General features: G+C 36.9%; 2 protein-coding genes across 4 annotated transcripts in view; both read left to right on the top strand.

Annotated features, from left to right (window-relative positions):
* The window catches only part of cnksr2b (connector enhancer of kinase suppressor of Ras 2b), a 46,169-nt gene extending 41,937 nt beyond the window's left edge, over positions 1 to 4,232 (top strand). Inside the window, exons 21-22 of the mRNA XM_079395452.1 lie at positions 464 to 663; positions 3,248 to 4,232. Of these exons, the coding sequence (XP_079251578.1) occupies positions 464 to 663; positions 3,248 to 3,298 (251 nt within the window). The 3' untranslated portion in view covers positions 3,299 to 4,232. The remainder of the gene's footprint in view (positions 1 to 463; positions 664 to 3,247) is intronic.
* Positions 4,233 to 7,285: 3,053 nt separating this feature from the next.
* sms (spermine synthase) lies at positions 7,286 to 13,985 on the top strand. Of its 3 annotated transcripts, none has more exons than XM_079394695.1 (11): positions 7,286 to 7,475; positions 8,427 to 8,547; positions 9,143 to 9,230; positions 10,315 to 10,379; positions 10,488 to 10,663; positions 10,751 to 10,905; positions 10,989 to 11,078; positions 12,273 to 12,387; positions 12,475 to 12,554; positions 12,637 to 12,752; positions 13,063 to 13,985. In XM_079394695.1, the coding sequence occupies exons 1-11, from the start codon at positions 7,430 to 7,432 to the stop codon at positions 13,091 to 13,093; spliced, it is 1,083 nt and encodes a 360-aa protein (XP_079250821.1). In that variant the 5' UTR covers positions 7,286 to 7,429; the 3' UTR covers positions 13,094 to 13,985. The 3 variants fall into 3 exon arrangements, with proteins under 3 accessions (XP_079250821.1, XP_079250820.1, XP_079250822.1); XM_079394694.1 differs by having other exon boundaries at positions 7,296 to 7,481; XM_079394696.1 differs by lacking the exon at positions 7,286 to 7,475 and adding an exon at positions 7,509 to 7,564.
* The last annotated feature ends 668 nt before the right edge of the window (positions 13,986 to 14,653 follow it).

Consider the following 14,653-nt stretch of genomic DNA (forward strand, 5'->3'; position numbering starts at 1 on the left):
TTTCATCCCTCCTTTCTGTTCCACACATTCACTGTTCCTCAGAAGTAAACTGTGCCTCAAAGCACACTAGGAGGAGTCCCTTCAGTCCGTGTTAATGTCGTCTCAGGATGGAATGGAGGAATGAGGCCATTCTCTCTCTCTTTCTTCCACACTGGGATCCCTTATAGTCATTCTAACGTGTAATTCCCTAATGAGAACAGCTAATATGATAATTACAATAAGCACTTATTCTGTTGTGTTATACTATAGCAAGGGGCAGAGCTGAGAATCCCTGTTATAGGCTATATATTAATGGATTTTAAACCTAGCCTATAATGACATGCATACAGTAGCATATTAATATTTACATGCTTTATGATAATTATTTAAATAACCACTATTGATACCATTAGTTTTAAAGTTATGTTGCATTTAATAATTCTGGTGTATTGCATTGTAAGTACCTCTTCACCCCCCTCTGTAGGTCCAGAGCAGAAGCGCAGGCACCAGGCTGACTCATTGGGGGATTTGTACAGGGCTCTGGAGAGGACTAGTCTATCGCCTCTCAATGAGCACAGGTCCTCTTCTCGATTAGAGTACAAGCGATCATTCGTCCGCCGCTCCAATGATCCGTTACTCAATGAAAAGCTGCACCGCCTGCGGATCCTTCAAAACTCATTCAAGGTACAGCTTTCATCAGTTCACGTCCTGGTTTACTGCTTTCCCTAAGCAACCTGACCCCAAAAAAACCTAGTTCATAGCATAAGAGAAGATGTAGTTAGTTTAGTGATTGCGTTTTTAAATCCCAAAATCTGAACCTAATATTTATACACATTACATTCCATTTTTTTTAAAGCTGTCTCTTTTGCTCACCAAGGCTGCATTTATTTGATTGAAAATACAGTAAAAACAGTAATATTGTGAAATATTATTTAAATTTAAAATAACTGTTTTCTATTTTAATATATTCATTAAAATGGCAATCATTCCTGTGATTGAAAGCTGAATTTTCAGCATCATTCCTCCAGTATTCAGTATCACATGATCCTTCAGAAATCATTCTAATATGCTGATTTGGTGCTCAAATCGTAATCTTTTTCATGATTTTTTCATGATAGAAAGTTTAAATCAACATTTTAAGTACTAATCTTTTCTAACATTATAAATGTCTTTACTGTCACTTTTGATCAGTTTAATACATCCATCCTTGCTAAACAAAAAACTGTATTTTTTTTAAATAAACCAATCACTGTCTGTGAACATGTTTAAATATTTACTAATGTATTATGACAAAAAGTGAATTAAGAATGAATAATAGTACAGTATATTTAAAAAACGACCCATAACGTAGATTAATAAATGCTGTTGTTCATTCTTAGCTCATGATATTTAATGCATTTTTAACTTTAACTAAACAAATTAAACCATTTCGTAAAGTGTTCCCAGTTTTTTAACATCCTGACATCCAGACATCACGATGCAATTTAGCTAAATAATAAAAAAAAAAACTTTTGTCTTCTACAGAAAACTTTTGTCTTTTTTTTTTTATTATTTAACTCTTTTTATTGGCAATTTTCAGTCAGAGTTATTACAAGCGAGGAAAAGAAAAAAACATACAACACTGGTTTCACAACATAGAACAAAAAATCTAGATGGTATTAAACACATTCCTTGCTCTCCGACCCAAATTTAAGAGAAAAAAAATTAAATAATAAGTGGCACCTGAGTAAGCCATCACTGTTAGATGTCAGGTATCGGACAAATGCTCTTTAATAGGTTTTAATTATTCAAGAACAAGAAAAAAGGTAGGAACAGCCAGGGTTAAATGTATAGGAAGGGCTAGATATAAACATTGATTTTTTTTTAAATGCAACAGAAAAAGTTGCCAAATTGTATAGAAATCTTCTGTATTACCGTGAATTACATATCTAATTTTCTCTATTTGAATAAACTGTAACAGGTCATACATCCAGTGAAAGTAGTTGGGCGGAGAAGGGTTTTTCCAGTTCAATAGTATATAATTCTTTTAGCAATTATTAAGCAAAAGGCTAAAGCATTTGACTGTACAGATGGATTAAATCCAAACAGTGCCACTAAAGGACATGGTTCAACCTTTAAAAGAAAAACATCAGATTGATTTGAAAATTGATGTCCAAAAATAAATGAACTCTGGACAGAGCCAAAAGGTATGGTAGAGAAGGAGGAGCTTGTCGACATCTGTCACAAATAGGATAAATTTCTGGGTTTATTTTAGACATCTTAACTTTTGTCCAATAAATTCTGTGTAGCAGTTTGAACTGTATCAGTGAATGACGAGCACATATAGAAGAAGTATGTACACGACAAAGAGCTTTTGACCATTCCTCATCTGAGAAAACATGGTTAAGGTCCGATTCCCAGTCTAACTTTATTTTAGACAAGGATGAAGAATCCTAATACATTACAGTAAATGAAAATATAGTTTTATATATATTGGAGACAGCACCGTTAGAAACTTTTATTTCCCAGATTTGGTCAATCTCTTGTTTAAGAGATGCATGAGGGAAGTGAGAAAATGTATTTCTTATAAATTCACGAGTCTGTAGATACATAAAGAAGTGAGTTTTTCGAAGATTGAATTTTTCTGAAAGAAATGAGAAAGTTACAAAAGTGTTCTCATGAAAAAGGTCATTAATATTTACAATGCCCCTTCTAAACCATAATGCAAATGCTCCATCTGATATTGAAGGCAAAAAATAAGGCTTTTTATATATAGGAGACAGACACGACATTGCCTGTGTTTCCTAAGTGTTTCCTAAATTGTTTCCAAATTTTTAGACTATGTAAAACTAAAGGGTGAGAAGAAAAGCAAGAAGATGTAATAGACAATGAAGAGCATAACAAGGCATGTAAAGAAAAAAGCATGTCTTTCGATTTTCAAAGTGGCATGTACATTACATAATATTCAGTTTAAAGCAAGTGATCTTCAATGGGTGAAATTTAATTAAATGGATCAAAAACAAAGTTTTTTTTTTTTTTTTTTACTTTATAATCAAAGATGCAAATATTTTTTTGAAAGATGCCATGAAGCTTCTGCTTGGCAGCTTTAAATGCACTACATTTCTTTTTATGTTTACCAGAGGCATTTTTGGCCATAACCTGCACATCAAAAAAACTAGCCTGTCTGTTTTTCAGCTTTAAAAAACGTCTTTGTTTTATGTCTTATGATCATAGACGTGTGTTGCATAATTTAATACACATCATTAATCGTGGTGTCTTGTTTTAACAGGACATCCCTCTTCAAGAGACAGAGACGAAGATCATCCATCGGGATGTGTAGCCAGAGATACAGATAACACAGCAGGGCACAGCACCAGTCATTTCAGCCATATCTGCTAAAAAAAGATCTGCTCTCTTTCCCTGGAGCGTTCATTTTAGTCGCTTTTATCAAACATCTACGTCTTTCCTAAGGAATATTTCTCACTCTTTTACTCTGTTGCAGCATTCATGAATTTCCTCTCGTTGCACTCACTTTCTTTGCTTTATGTTATTGCACATGCTACATCTGCATTATTTTGTATCTAAAGTTCTTTTCTCTTGAATTATTTGTGTTCGTAATAATGACTTTGGCCTCTATTTGGGACCAAATAACTGCACTTCCAATGAACTCTAACCTACAGTAGTCTCTCGTGACTGAAAGAGAAAAAAAACACAGGGATAAAAGAATAAAACTACTGATATAGAAATGATTTTGTTCTAAATCTGATTTGCATGGCCATTGTCTAGTCAATAGATTTCCTGTCTGTAATGTGTGTAATTCCAGCTTCACTGAAACTAACATTTTTCAATGGTAAATGTAACTATGAGTGTAAGAGCAGGATTGACAGGATGCAATGATTGCGTGTCTCTGTTCGGGTGAGTGTTGAAAGCCTAGGTTTGTTGTAAATAATGTATGTTGTAATATTCTGACCGTTTGCACCCTAGCAGCAAGGTTCTTGCAATAATGTTGAACTAAAACGATGAATTAGTTTAACACTGTCTATTTTTGTAAGCATGATATTTATTGAGATGTTTGTACATTGTTTTGTATGCTCAACTATATGTTATCAGAAGATAACTGCAAGCGTAAATTCCTTTTCATGTGTTCCTGAAAGATCTTTAACAAAATGAAACTTTCATGTGAAAGCACCAGTGTTCTAGTATCTCCAAAAAAGTAATTTTATCAATAAATTGTTTGATGTTTTGACATTATTTTAAGTACCAGTTTGTTTAGTATCCAGTGTGTGACATTTTGTATTTATTTCTTGGAGGGTTGGGCCATCAGGACAGTCCAATGGATTCAGTTGTTATTTCTAAATTATAGATGACAATTTTTCACAATGTGTATTATCACTGACTGAATAACCGTCTGAAAATCATATGAAGCTCATATAGCCTTATTGATGATGACAGCTGGGCTGTACTTACAGTAACCTATATTCTCTGGTTAGATCCCAGGCACTGCCTGTTCTAGGCATTCGATGCACATGGCCATAAACGTGCAACTCATTCTAGTTCAGTTGCCAATTAAAATGCTTGGATTATGGCCAGTATTATAAGGGGAATGATAAGGGCTTTAATGAGGGTACTCTTATGGAGAGTGTGGTGAGAGGTTTCCATTAAAATCTGAGTATTGTCTGCCCTTGGATTTCACAAACAGAAAGCCAGAACTGAACAGCTTTGTTTTGATTAAAGTGAGTGCTCAATCAAAATAACCATGTTACTATCATGTTTTTTGGACATGTTCTTTGAAATATTTTGGAGAAAATTAAAACCCTGGACATTATCACATACATAAAGTAACATGTAAATTATACTGAATATGAGTTTTTTTTCACTAATCTATTAGATTGTGTGTAAATGCATTTGTGTGTAAATGGACGTACCCGCTAACAATTGTTGGTTCCCAAAACGTTCTGGGAATGTTATTTTTGGTTATAAAAACAAAACCTAGAAATAATTTTCGAGAAAGTTTTGAATTTGAAGGACGTTCTGTGTATATACTGAAGAAGGTTCAATTAAAGTTTTCACATAACCTACAAGAACCTCATGTTGGATGGTTAGCTTTGAGTTATGAAAAAAAGAACTAAAAAGATAGTTCCCAGGACATTCTTATTAATGGGAACGTTCTATCTTTGCTGGGCACTGTTCTGTAGGGGAGAGTGGGGACGGTTGCAACACTACTTTTTGCATTTCCTTTAGTTTTTCAGAAACTGTTTGCATTAGAAAGACAGAATTTTAATACAATAAAGCAACATCAGTCGGCTACTCACCCACATTGCTTTAACACGTGCACACACAATGTATACTTGAATAGACAAAGTCGAATGTTGCAACTGACCCCCAACAGGGGACGGATGCAACAGTCCACAGGGGCAGTTGCAACATTCATTAGAATGTAATTAAAACCTTTCTTAAATATCATTTTGCAGGTTCTTTATTTTATTTGTGCATAGACATGGTGCACGTTCAGACTCACACCGGTGTCCAACGTTTTGCTACGGTTTCCAGGTTGAACGACATGTTTCCTGGAAACGGTGTGCAACAGGGTTTGAGATACGTTTTCTCTTGTTTGGTGCTTGTGTCAGAAATGTCAGGCCAGTCAGCAGCAACGTGTACGTCATAAACCACTCGGTATTAAAGATACAGCTCGCACAATGGGTCCAAGTGAAGTAATTTAATATGTGTCCCCTGCAGCTCGGTATATAACAATTGAAGATATTAGAAGACATGTTTGTCGTAAGAGTTTTATAGTAACATCAACATGATGATAATGAATCTAATTAACATCAAAATAAATTCAGAGAGTAAGTATATTGTTTGCACATGTTTATTTACATTAAAGGCAAAATAACTGAAATAATAAGAGCACAAGTAGATCTGGAACTTCTTTAAGTCTGTCTATATATCAATGTATTCTGGTCCATATCATTTCCTCAGTGTCAGCTAGACACTGATTAATGTAACATAAAAAATACTATACATATTTATATATTTTGCTATTGTATTGTGGAGTGACACTTTCATAAACATTTGTATGCTCCTCTGATTATATATTGGTAAATATTACAATATCATAGAACAGTGATCAGCAATAATGATAAGCCTAACACTCACAATTTAATAAATTTATATAGATCATAACACAGTCTCGGAGGTAAGAAGTGGATATCCTTCACCTGAAATTTCTTTTCATCCTGAAATGTGAAGCAAATGTTGGATCACAATAATTAGGAGCCACTATTCCACAAATCCCTTCACTCGATTGGGATGTTCTCTTTTATTCTGGACGGCAAAGGCAGTGACTGTAACATCGAGCGTATTTTGCAGCATTAAAAATGTATTTATACCGATTTTATCAGTCTCCGAAAATTATTCAAAAAGAGCACAAAGAACGGCCTTCTCAGCTGCCATAGTTGCAACTCTTGTGTCATCAGAACAAGGTGTTCAACGAAATACCGTTTCCGTTTAACAAACGTTTTGCACCGTTTTTTTCGGGGCTGAACGTGGCCCTGGTCTTTAATAAGTTAAATTGGCTGTATGAAAACAAAGAATAGTAAATGGAAGAAAAAATTCAAGTAACATGCCTTGTCTTGGTTAATTAATACATTTGAACTGCAAAATATTAATTTAATCAGAATCAAGACACTTAATAAAAACTTAATAATAGCCTATTTCTGTTAACATCTGTGCAAGGTTACTGAACTAAGGCCAGTTGCATGAACTTAGTCACTGTCTTAAGAACTTGTTTGACCAACTAGCAGTTAACCAAGTGTATCAATGTTGTGGTAAAGGACAGCATGGACTGTTGCAACAACGTTACAACTGTCCCCACCCTTGATAGCAATGATCAAACTTGGTACAATGGCTTGACACAATATCTTTGACACATGCTAGCTATGCCTATTAGAAGCTAAGAAAACGCAGATATAAATCATATGTTCTTACAATGCTTCACGCAAACAACTTAGTATGACAAAAAAATCTGATGATTAAAAAAAAATACTTTTTTTACCATGAAAATTATTTTTGGAAAAAGGAAAGGTCACATGTGCCTAATTTCATCCAGGAAGGATGGGGGGCTGATTTAGCATGTGCAGTATGAATATCATTACTGTAGCTCATTCCTGATTGAAGAAATTAAGCCATGTTGCAACCGTCCCCACTCTCCCCTACCAATTAAAAGAGTATAGGTGCACGAATCTCCGTGAAGAAAGGATTCAAAAGATTCGATTCGCTGAGATGAATCAACGTCCCCAGCACTACCACCCACTTCCGAGCTAGATTGAGTCGAGAGACAGACATACAGAGCGCACACAACACACACCTCCCTCTATCCGGCGTGACCGCTCTCTCCCTCTGTCACCACAGACTCTCCACCGATTCACCGCCGGCTGCCTCATCCAGGCATGGCAGACGGCTTTACCCCATCATGGCAGTCCTACATTACACCCTTGACTTCAAGCTCCGTGCGCCAGGTAAATGTGAGTGAAATGAATGAAGGGGGCGAGTGAAGAGGAGGGCTCGTGTTGCACTGCAGACATGCGGGCCTCCTCGCAACCGCTCTGTAAGCGATTTATTGTCTCTTATAATAGCGGCGCGGCTGCAGTCCCTCTGCTGCATTGCCGAGACGGCCACGGGATGCATGTGTTATTGCAATCGAGCGTATGGCTTCTTTTGTTGTACATGTCCTTCTAACGTTTGCTCTGATAAATGACCTTCTAGGAGGTAGCATAGCGGTGTTAGCGGGGGCTAATGTCGGCTTGTTTCTTGCATTTAAATGAAGCTCTTATATGAACATATGCGCTCGCAGATGAAATATTTCCTGTTACATATTACCTATTGTTACGAATGAACAGCGCTTAACTTCGTTACGTTAGCTACAAACTTACTCCTGTGTTAATATGACACATTTTTTAACTAGAATTGTTGTTTCTGTATGTTTACAAGCTCTGAAAGTCGTGCCTTTAATAATATCGCAAGCCGATAAGATCAGTAGTACATACTTGCACACTGCAGCGATCATACTTCGATATTGCACACAAACATACTTCGATATTACACACAAACATACCTTATCTGTTTTGTGAGCAGCGTGACAGGTGCAGACTATCATGTACAATGTGTTTGGATTTGTAGTAGATAAATTTACTGCTACATATCTGTATGTTACAATTCTACCATACTTTATACAGTAGAATAGATAGGAATCAATATGGATTGACTTGTTTGGGTAGATGTGCGAAACTAGGTTAAAATGGATTGTTTTGCAAGATATCCTTTTATTTAAGAGCAATCTGAATCCCCCCCCCCCCCCCCCCCCATTAGTGTGTGTAAATGATGATCTACATGCAATAAGATTTAGGGTCAGTCATCTTCATTGAAAAGCTTAGAGGATAAATGAATCTGTCTGTTTTCCCTCTTTTTAGCTGATGTTTCTGCGACTGTGCGTGGCCTGCAGTCTATATTTCAAGAGCAGGAAATGACAGAGAACGTCCACGAATCAGAGGGACATGGATATCTGGCAACCTTTGTCGGCAAGAATGGCAGGTGAGCACTTTTGCCTCTTTGGCAACACGTGAAAGTATGCAAAAATTCTTCAACAAGTTTTGTTTAGCTGAAAGGGGGAGGGATCAGAATTTGAATGATGAACGATTGCCCTCTCATCATATCGAATTTTTTAGCATTGACTCGTAAGCTAGAAAAAAAGCCCCCAGTTTCGTTTCCATCAGGCCATTCCATTGAGCTTTTTCATTTTTGCTCTGTAACAGCTAAGCATAATGTTAAAGCTAACTGACAATAATGATGCCTGACCACACAAACGCCCCACTGAAAACACCAGGTGTGCTCCTGTGTTCAGACACTCTTTAGGATGACCATCAATTGGCCAGTTAAGTGCATCCTCTGTGCAACAAAGGAATGCATTTAGAAGAGCGCAGGGTCATTTTAGTGGCTTTGTGCATCTGATCTAAAGGCTTTGGCACTCACTTCCTGTTTTGTGTGTGGCTAGCTGTAAACACAGCTGTTGGGGCTTTGTGTAGGCTTAAGCTGGGATGAATCTGGCCTGAGCACCGCATATCACTTTTTGGTGTTTGACTGCAGTTTTGAGGTTTTAATTGTGCTTTTATATTTTTCTTGTGATCAGGTTTGCCATCTTACGAATGCACTCCCATGGTCTGGTGACCTTTGACCTGCAGTGTCTTGAAGGGGATGATGTAGCACAAGTAGACAATGTGAGTTAACAGAACTGATGATATAATAGGGATGTATGATAACTTAATGTCAATCTTAAAGCGATAGTTCACCCAAAAATGAAAATTCTGTCATTAATTACTCATCCTCATGACGTTCCAAACCCGTACGACCTTCGTTCATCTTCGGAACACAAATCAAGATATTTTTGTTTAAAACTCTGATGAATGGCGGCGGACGGTTACACGGAAGATAAGAAATTGTTGAATGAAGTCGTTATTTCAGTTTTCTTTGCACATTTCTTTGTATTCTCGTAGCTTCATAAAATTAACGTTGAACCACTGATGTCACATGGACTAGTTTAATGAAGTCTGTACTACTTTTCTGGGCCTTGAACGTGTCAGTTGCGTTGCTGTCTATGGAGGGTCAGAAAGCTTTCGGATTTCATTAAAAATATCTTAATTTGTGTTCAGAAGATGAATGAAGGTCTTATGGGTTTGGAACAACATGAGGATGAGTAATTAATGACAGAATTTTCATTTTTGGGTGAACAAACAAATAAAACACATTTATTCTTAAGCAAATCTCGCAATGAATGTCAAATGTCATATTTCCAGTCATATCCTAAAGTCTATGTTTATATACTATCATTCAAAACTTTTTTTTTTTTTTTTTGTGTTTTGGAAAGAAGTCTCTTAAGCTCACTGTGGCTGCATTTATTTGATCAAAGATACAGTAAAAGCAGCAATAGTTTGAAATGTTATTACATTTTAAAATAACCGCTTTCTATTTTTAAATATTTAAAATGTAATTTGACCAAATTAAACTAATTAAACAAAATTTTCAGCAGCCATTACTCTAGTTTTCAGTGTCGCATGAACCTTCAGAAATCATTCTAATATGCTGATTTGCTGCTCAAGAAACATTTTTATTATTAAGATTGGAAGATAATTTTTTTTTTGATGAATGAAAGTTAAAAATAACAGCATGGTCATACATCATTCTGACCTCAGATCAACCATGAGGCGTGAGTGATTCAACCATTCCAGAATGTTTAATTCCTGTTTCTCTTTATTTAGAAGGTCATAATTAAGACAATGTTTTTTTTTGTTTTGTTTTTTGTAGCTACTGAATGCACTGGAGAAGAAATTAAAAGCTCTCCTGGATGGAAATATCCAAAGGATCAAGAGGTATTTTCATTCTGAATCAGTTTCCATAAATAAAATGTCTTTGTTTACTCATTTCAAGCATGTATCCCTGTGGAACATTGTTTATATCTTTTAACTGTTTCCTGTCAGACTCCCTGCGCTGGTTCGAGGCAGTGATGTGGACCGATACTGGCCCACGGCTGACGGCAGGCTGATGGAATACGACATTGATGAAGTTGTGTATGAGAAGGACTCCGCCTACCAGAACATCAAAATCTTGCATTCGCGGCAGTTTGGCAATATACTCATCCTTAACGGGGATGTCAGTAAGTAAAAAGGGTCTTGTTTATTTGTTAGTTTTAGGGTTACTGTGTTGCGTGAACATGTGGTAATTTAGTGTGATTGAATGTCAGATCTGGCAGAAAGTGATCTGCCCTACACTCAGGCCATTATGGGCAGCGGCAAAGAGCACTATGCTGGAAAGGAGGTACTAATTCTGGGAGGAGGAGATGGTGGAATTCTCCATGAGGCGGTGAAGCTCAAACCAAAGATGATCACCATGGTTGAGATATCCTTTATGCTTAAATGGAAAACAGCTCAGTAATTTGTAACTGTCTGACTAGTTTTTACTTTCCTTAATTGAATATTTACATTGACGAGCTGGTCATTGATGGATGTCGGAAACACATGAGGAAGGCATGCGGGAATGTTTTAGATAACTTGAAGGGAGATTGTTATGAGGTAAGGATTGAATTGTCTGTGCAGTGACATTTTATCAGTTAAAGCTCTTATTTATTTCGCCCCCAGTTACCAGCAACTGTCCAAAATTTTCATCTGAAATTTTCGCACGTTAAAAAATAAATTGTCCGTCATAAAAATATTTGGATCGAGTTCCATTTTCTGCATTTTTCGCATCCGTAACAAACATTTTAGGTGTTTTGACAATTAAATGAACCGTATAAGCGAATGCCAAAATCCAGAATGGCCACTGACAATTTGATCTACTTCGTATCGCAGCACAAAGCACTGTATGACAAACAAAGTGCGGAATATAAAGAGGCGGATTGGATGGACCCAATATTGGGTCCATCCCAGACAGAGGACAACAAAATCATCCTCACAAGACTCTATTTCGTATTGTTTTGCGAATTTTTTCACAATAGATTTATTAATATGCATCGGACTCAATGTGCAAGGTTTCTGTGCGTGACGAGTTTTTACGATGACGAATGCGAAAAAACGCATACGAAAATAATTTTAGACCGCATTTTTTTTATCAAAAATACAATGCAATTCTATTTGAATATATTTTAAAATGGAATTTATTCCTGTTATGGCAAAACTGAATTTTCCGCATCATTACTTCAGTCTTTAGTGTCATATGGTCTTTTAGAAATCATTCTAATGTGCTGATTTGGTGCTCAAGATATATTACTTACTATTATCAATTTTGAAAACGGTTATGCTGCTTCACATAGTAGAAACCATGATACATTTTTGTCATGATTCTCTGATGAATCATGTTAAACTTAAAAAGAACAGCATTTATTTGAGATGGAAATGTTTTGTCACATTCTAAATGTCTATACTGTCACTTTTGATCAACTTAATGAGTCCTTGCTGTATAGAAGTATACATTTCTTCCTACTGACCCCAAGCATTTTAATGGTAGTGTTCTATTAGATTGTATTACTCATTCTCATTTATTTGTCCTTTTTTGGCTCTCTCTCAGGGCCATTCAAAAGTTGCTAAACCTATTTGTATGCTTGAAGTTACTATGAGGCCCCTTTCCTGCTTTTGAAACAAGTGCAATGTAGACAGTTGAGGGAAATTACCCAAACTCTGGGCAACTGCCAACCTCTGTATGGCTAACAATGATAAGTATATTTCCAACAGTGAATACCACTTTTCTCATTTTCCCCTTTTTTGTTTTAGGTTTTGGTTCAAGATTGTGTTCCCGTTCTTAAAAAGTTTGCCGAGCAAGGGAGGACGTTTGATTATGTCATAAATGACTTGACAGCTGTCCCTATTTCCACAGCACCTGAGGAAGGTTAGTGTACTGTATATGTGGCTAAACGTTTATGACTGAGCCTTACAAGTACTACAATGTTTAAGTTGATCTGGATTTTTCCTATAGATTCAACATGGGAATTCCTGAGACTCATCCTTGACCTCTCCATTAGAGTTCTGCGGCCCGGTGGAAAGTACTTCACACAGGTGAGATGGGCAAGTAGTTCAATATGATGTTTTGTTATTTTTCATTCCTTTAATATGCTAATATATTATTTTCTGCCTGTAGGGTAATTGTGTGAATCTTACTGATGCGCTCAGTGAATATGAAAAGCTTTTGGGGAGACTTTCATGCAAAGTGGATTTTTCCAAAGAGGTGGTGTGTGTTCCCTCATATATGGAGCTGTATCCTTTTTAAATTCAGTTCTCTCATTGTGAAATACATTTTTCATGACAATTATGTTAAATGATTTATCATTTTGTTTATAAAAAGTATATTTAATATTTATTTTTAAATTAAGTTTTTTTTTTTTTTTCTGTCAATAATTTCCCAATTATATACTTTTATTTTAGTAATTTCAAGATAACTGTAAATTGATAAAAGTTTGCTATTAATTAGTTTTTTTCTTGCTGTCCACTGAAATTTTTGTCAAGGAAACCCTCATAGATGGCCTCATATCACTTGAATTGACTATTCCTTAACATGTTGACTCAGATGGGTGTTTTACACCATCTGGAAGAAGTAATGTCTCTTCCGCCTTCACTCTCTCCTCCAAGTCCTGCCGGAATGTGAAAATTTCTCCCTCACCCTCTGATGCACTGAGGGGAGACGTGCACATATCTCTCCAAGCACTGTTTCCATTTCTACTGTTCCTTCACGTCCAAGAATTAACAGCCTTCCTTTTTGACATGGCTATTTGCATTTTTGTGTTTGAAATTACACAGAGTTCCTTGTTTTGTTTATTTGCAAGTGTTGGTTTGATGTTGTTTGCGTGGAGTCCTCCAGGGAGCGCTGTGGTGCGGTGTGTGAGTGACACTGCTGTCGATACTGAATCCTGGAGGGTGGCGAAGCATCCAGACACATTTCTGACTCCTGCCTTTGAGGATTTACTCTTATGATTCAGATTTTACAAAGCAATTTGTGTTTTCCTTTAGCTCCACAGTTTTCTTTTTGTTGGCCTTTGTGTTTGAATTTTTTGCATCCTTTTGTAACTGTGGCTTGAGTGCGATTTGATTCATGGTGCTTCACAGAGAGTGCATTGGCAGTGTTGCATTTTGGGATTTCACTGAATAGTCTTTTGAAGCCCCTAAATATGTCTTAAAAGGGAAAAAAGTCATTGCCGTGGCAATTTTCATTCTTGTTTTCTTTTTACTGAACTGTGAATGTTTAGTTTTTATGATTAGCACAAACTAGGTCCAAAGTAGGTTTCCCTGCTTGATGTTTTTGCAAGGATTTTTTTTTTTTTATAAGACGTTTTTACTGAATGTAGGCCACTTAGATTCACACCCTTTTATCCATACGGTGCTTCATTGATATTATTTATTATTTGATTTTATTTTACCATATACCAGTGATCCTGCCCTGAAAAGTAACTTCTGTTAATGAGTGATAATCATCTATTAAAGCAGTTGAGGAGAAAAATGTCTAGTCTCTCTTTTTTGTCTGTTCTCTGATCCAGTCCTATGAAAATACTATGCACAATTATGATAATTGTGATTATTTCTCATAGCACTTCACAATCATAACTGCTATCAAAACTAATGTCTGTAAAAAAATAACTGCAATACAATACATTTACACTGCTTTGCATTATGAAAAGAAATTGCCCGCCCCCAGTCTCCTTGACGAGGGGTTCCTCATGGATCGCCGTCAGCCTTCCCTTTGACAGCGACCAGCTCCGTTCATGCCAGAGGTCCACAAGGAGCTCACTAAAACCTGGCAAGCCCCTTACTCTGCGCGTGTGAACACTTTTACTACAGCAGCTCTCACTACCTTTGACGGCGCTGAGGAAAAAGGGTATTGCAAGCTCCCCCCTCTCAACGAGCCGTGGCCTGAAGATGGCTACGCATCCTTCAAAGCCCTGCAGGATGACGTCAGCGCTCGCCAACAGAGCCTATGCAGCAGCTGGCCAGGCCGGTTCAGTCCTGCACACTATGTCCATGCTCCAGGTGTTTCAGGCCAAACTTCTCCGTGACTTGGACGAGTCTGGCCGAGATCATGGTGCGTTCTCGGAGCTCCGAACGGCCACGGTTTTGGCTCTGCGCGCTACCAAGGCGACGCAGAGAAAATGGTCTTCCTTGATTCT

The sequence above is a fragment of the Barbus barbus genome, assembly GCF_936440315.1.
Source record: "Barbus barbus genome assembly, chromosome: 36".
Lineage (NCBI taxonomy): Eukaryota > Metazoa > Chordata > Actinopteri > Cypriniformes > Cyprinidae > Barbus > Barbus barbus.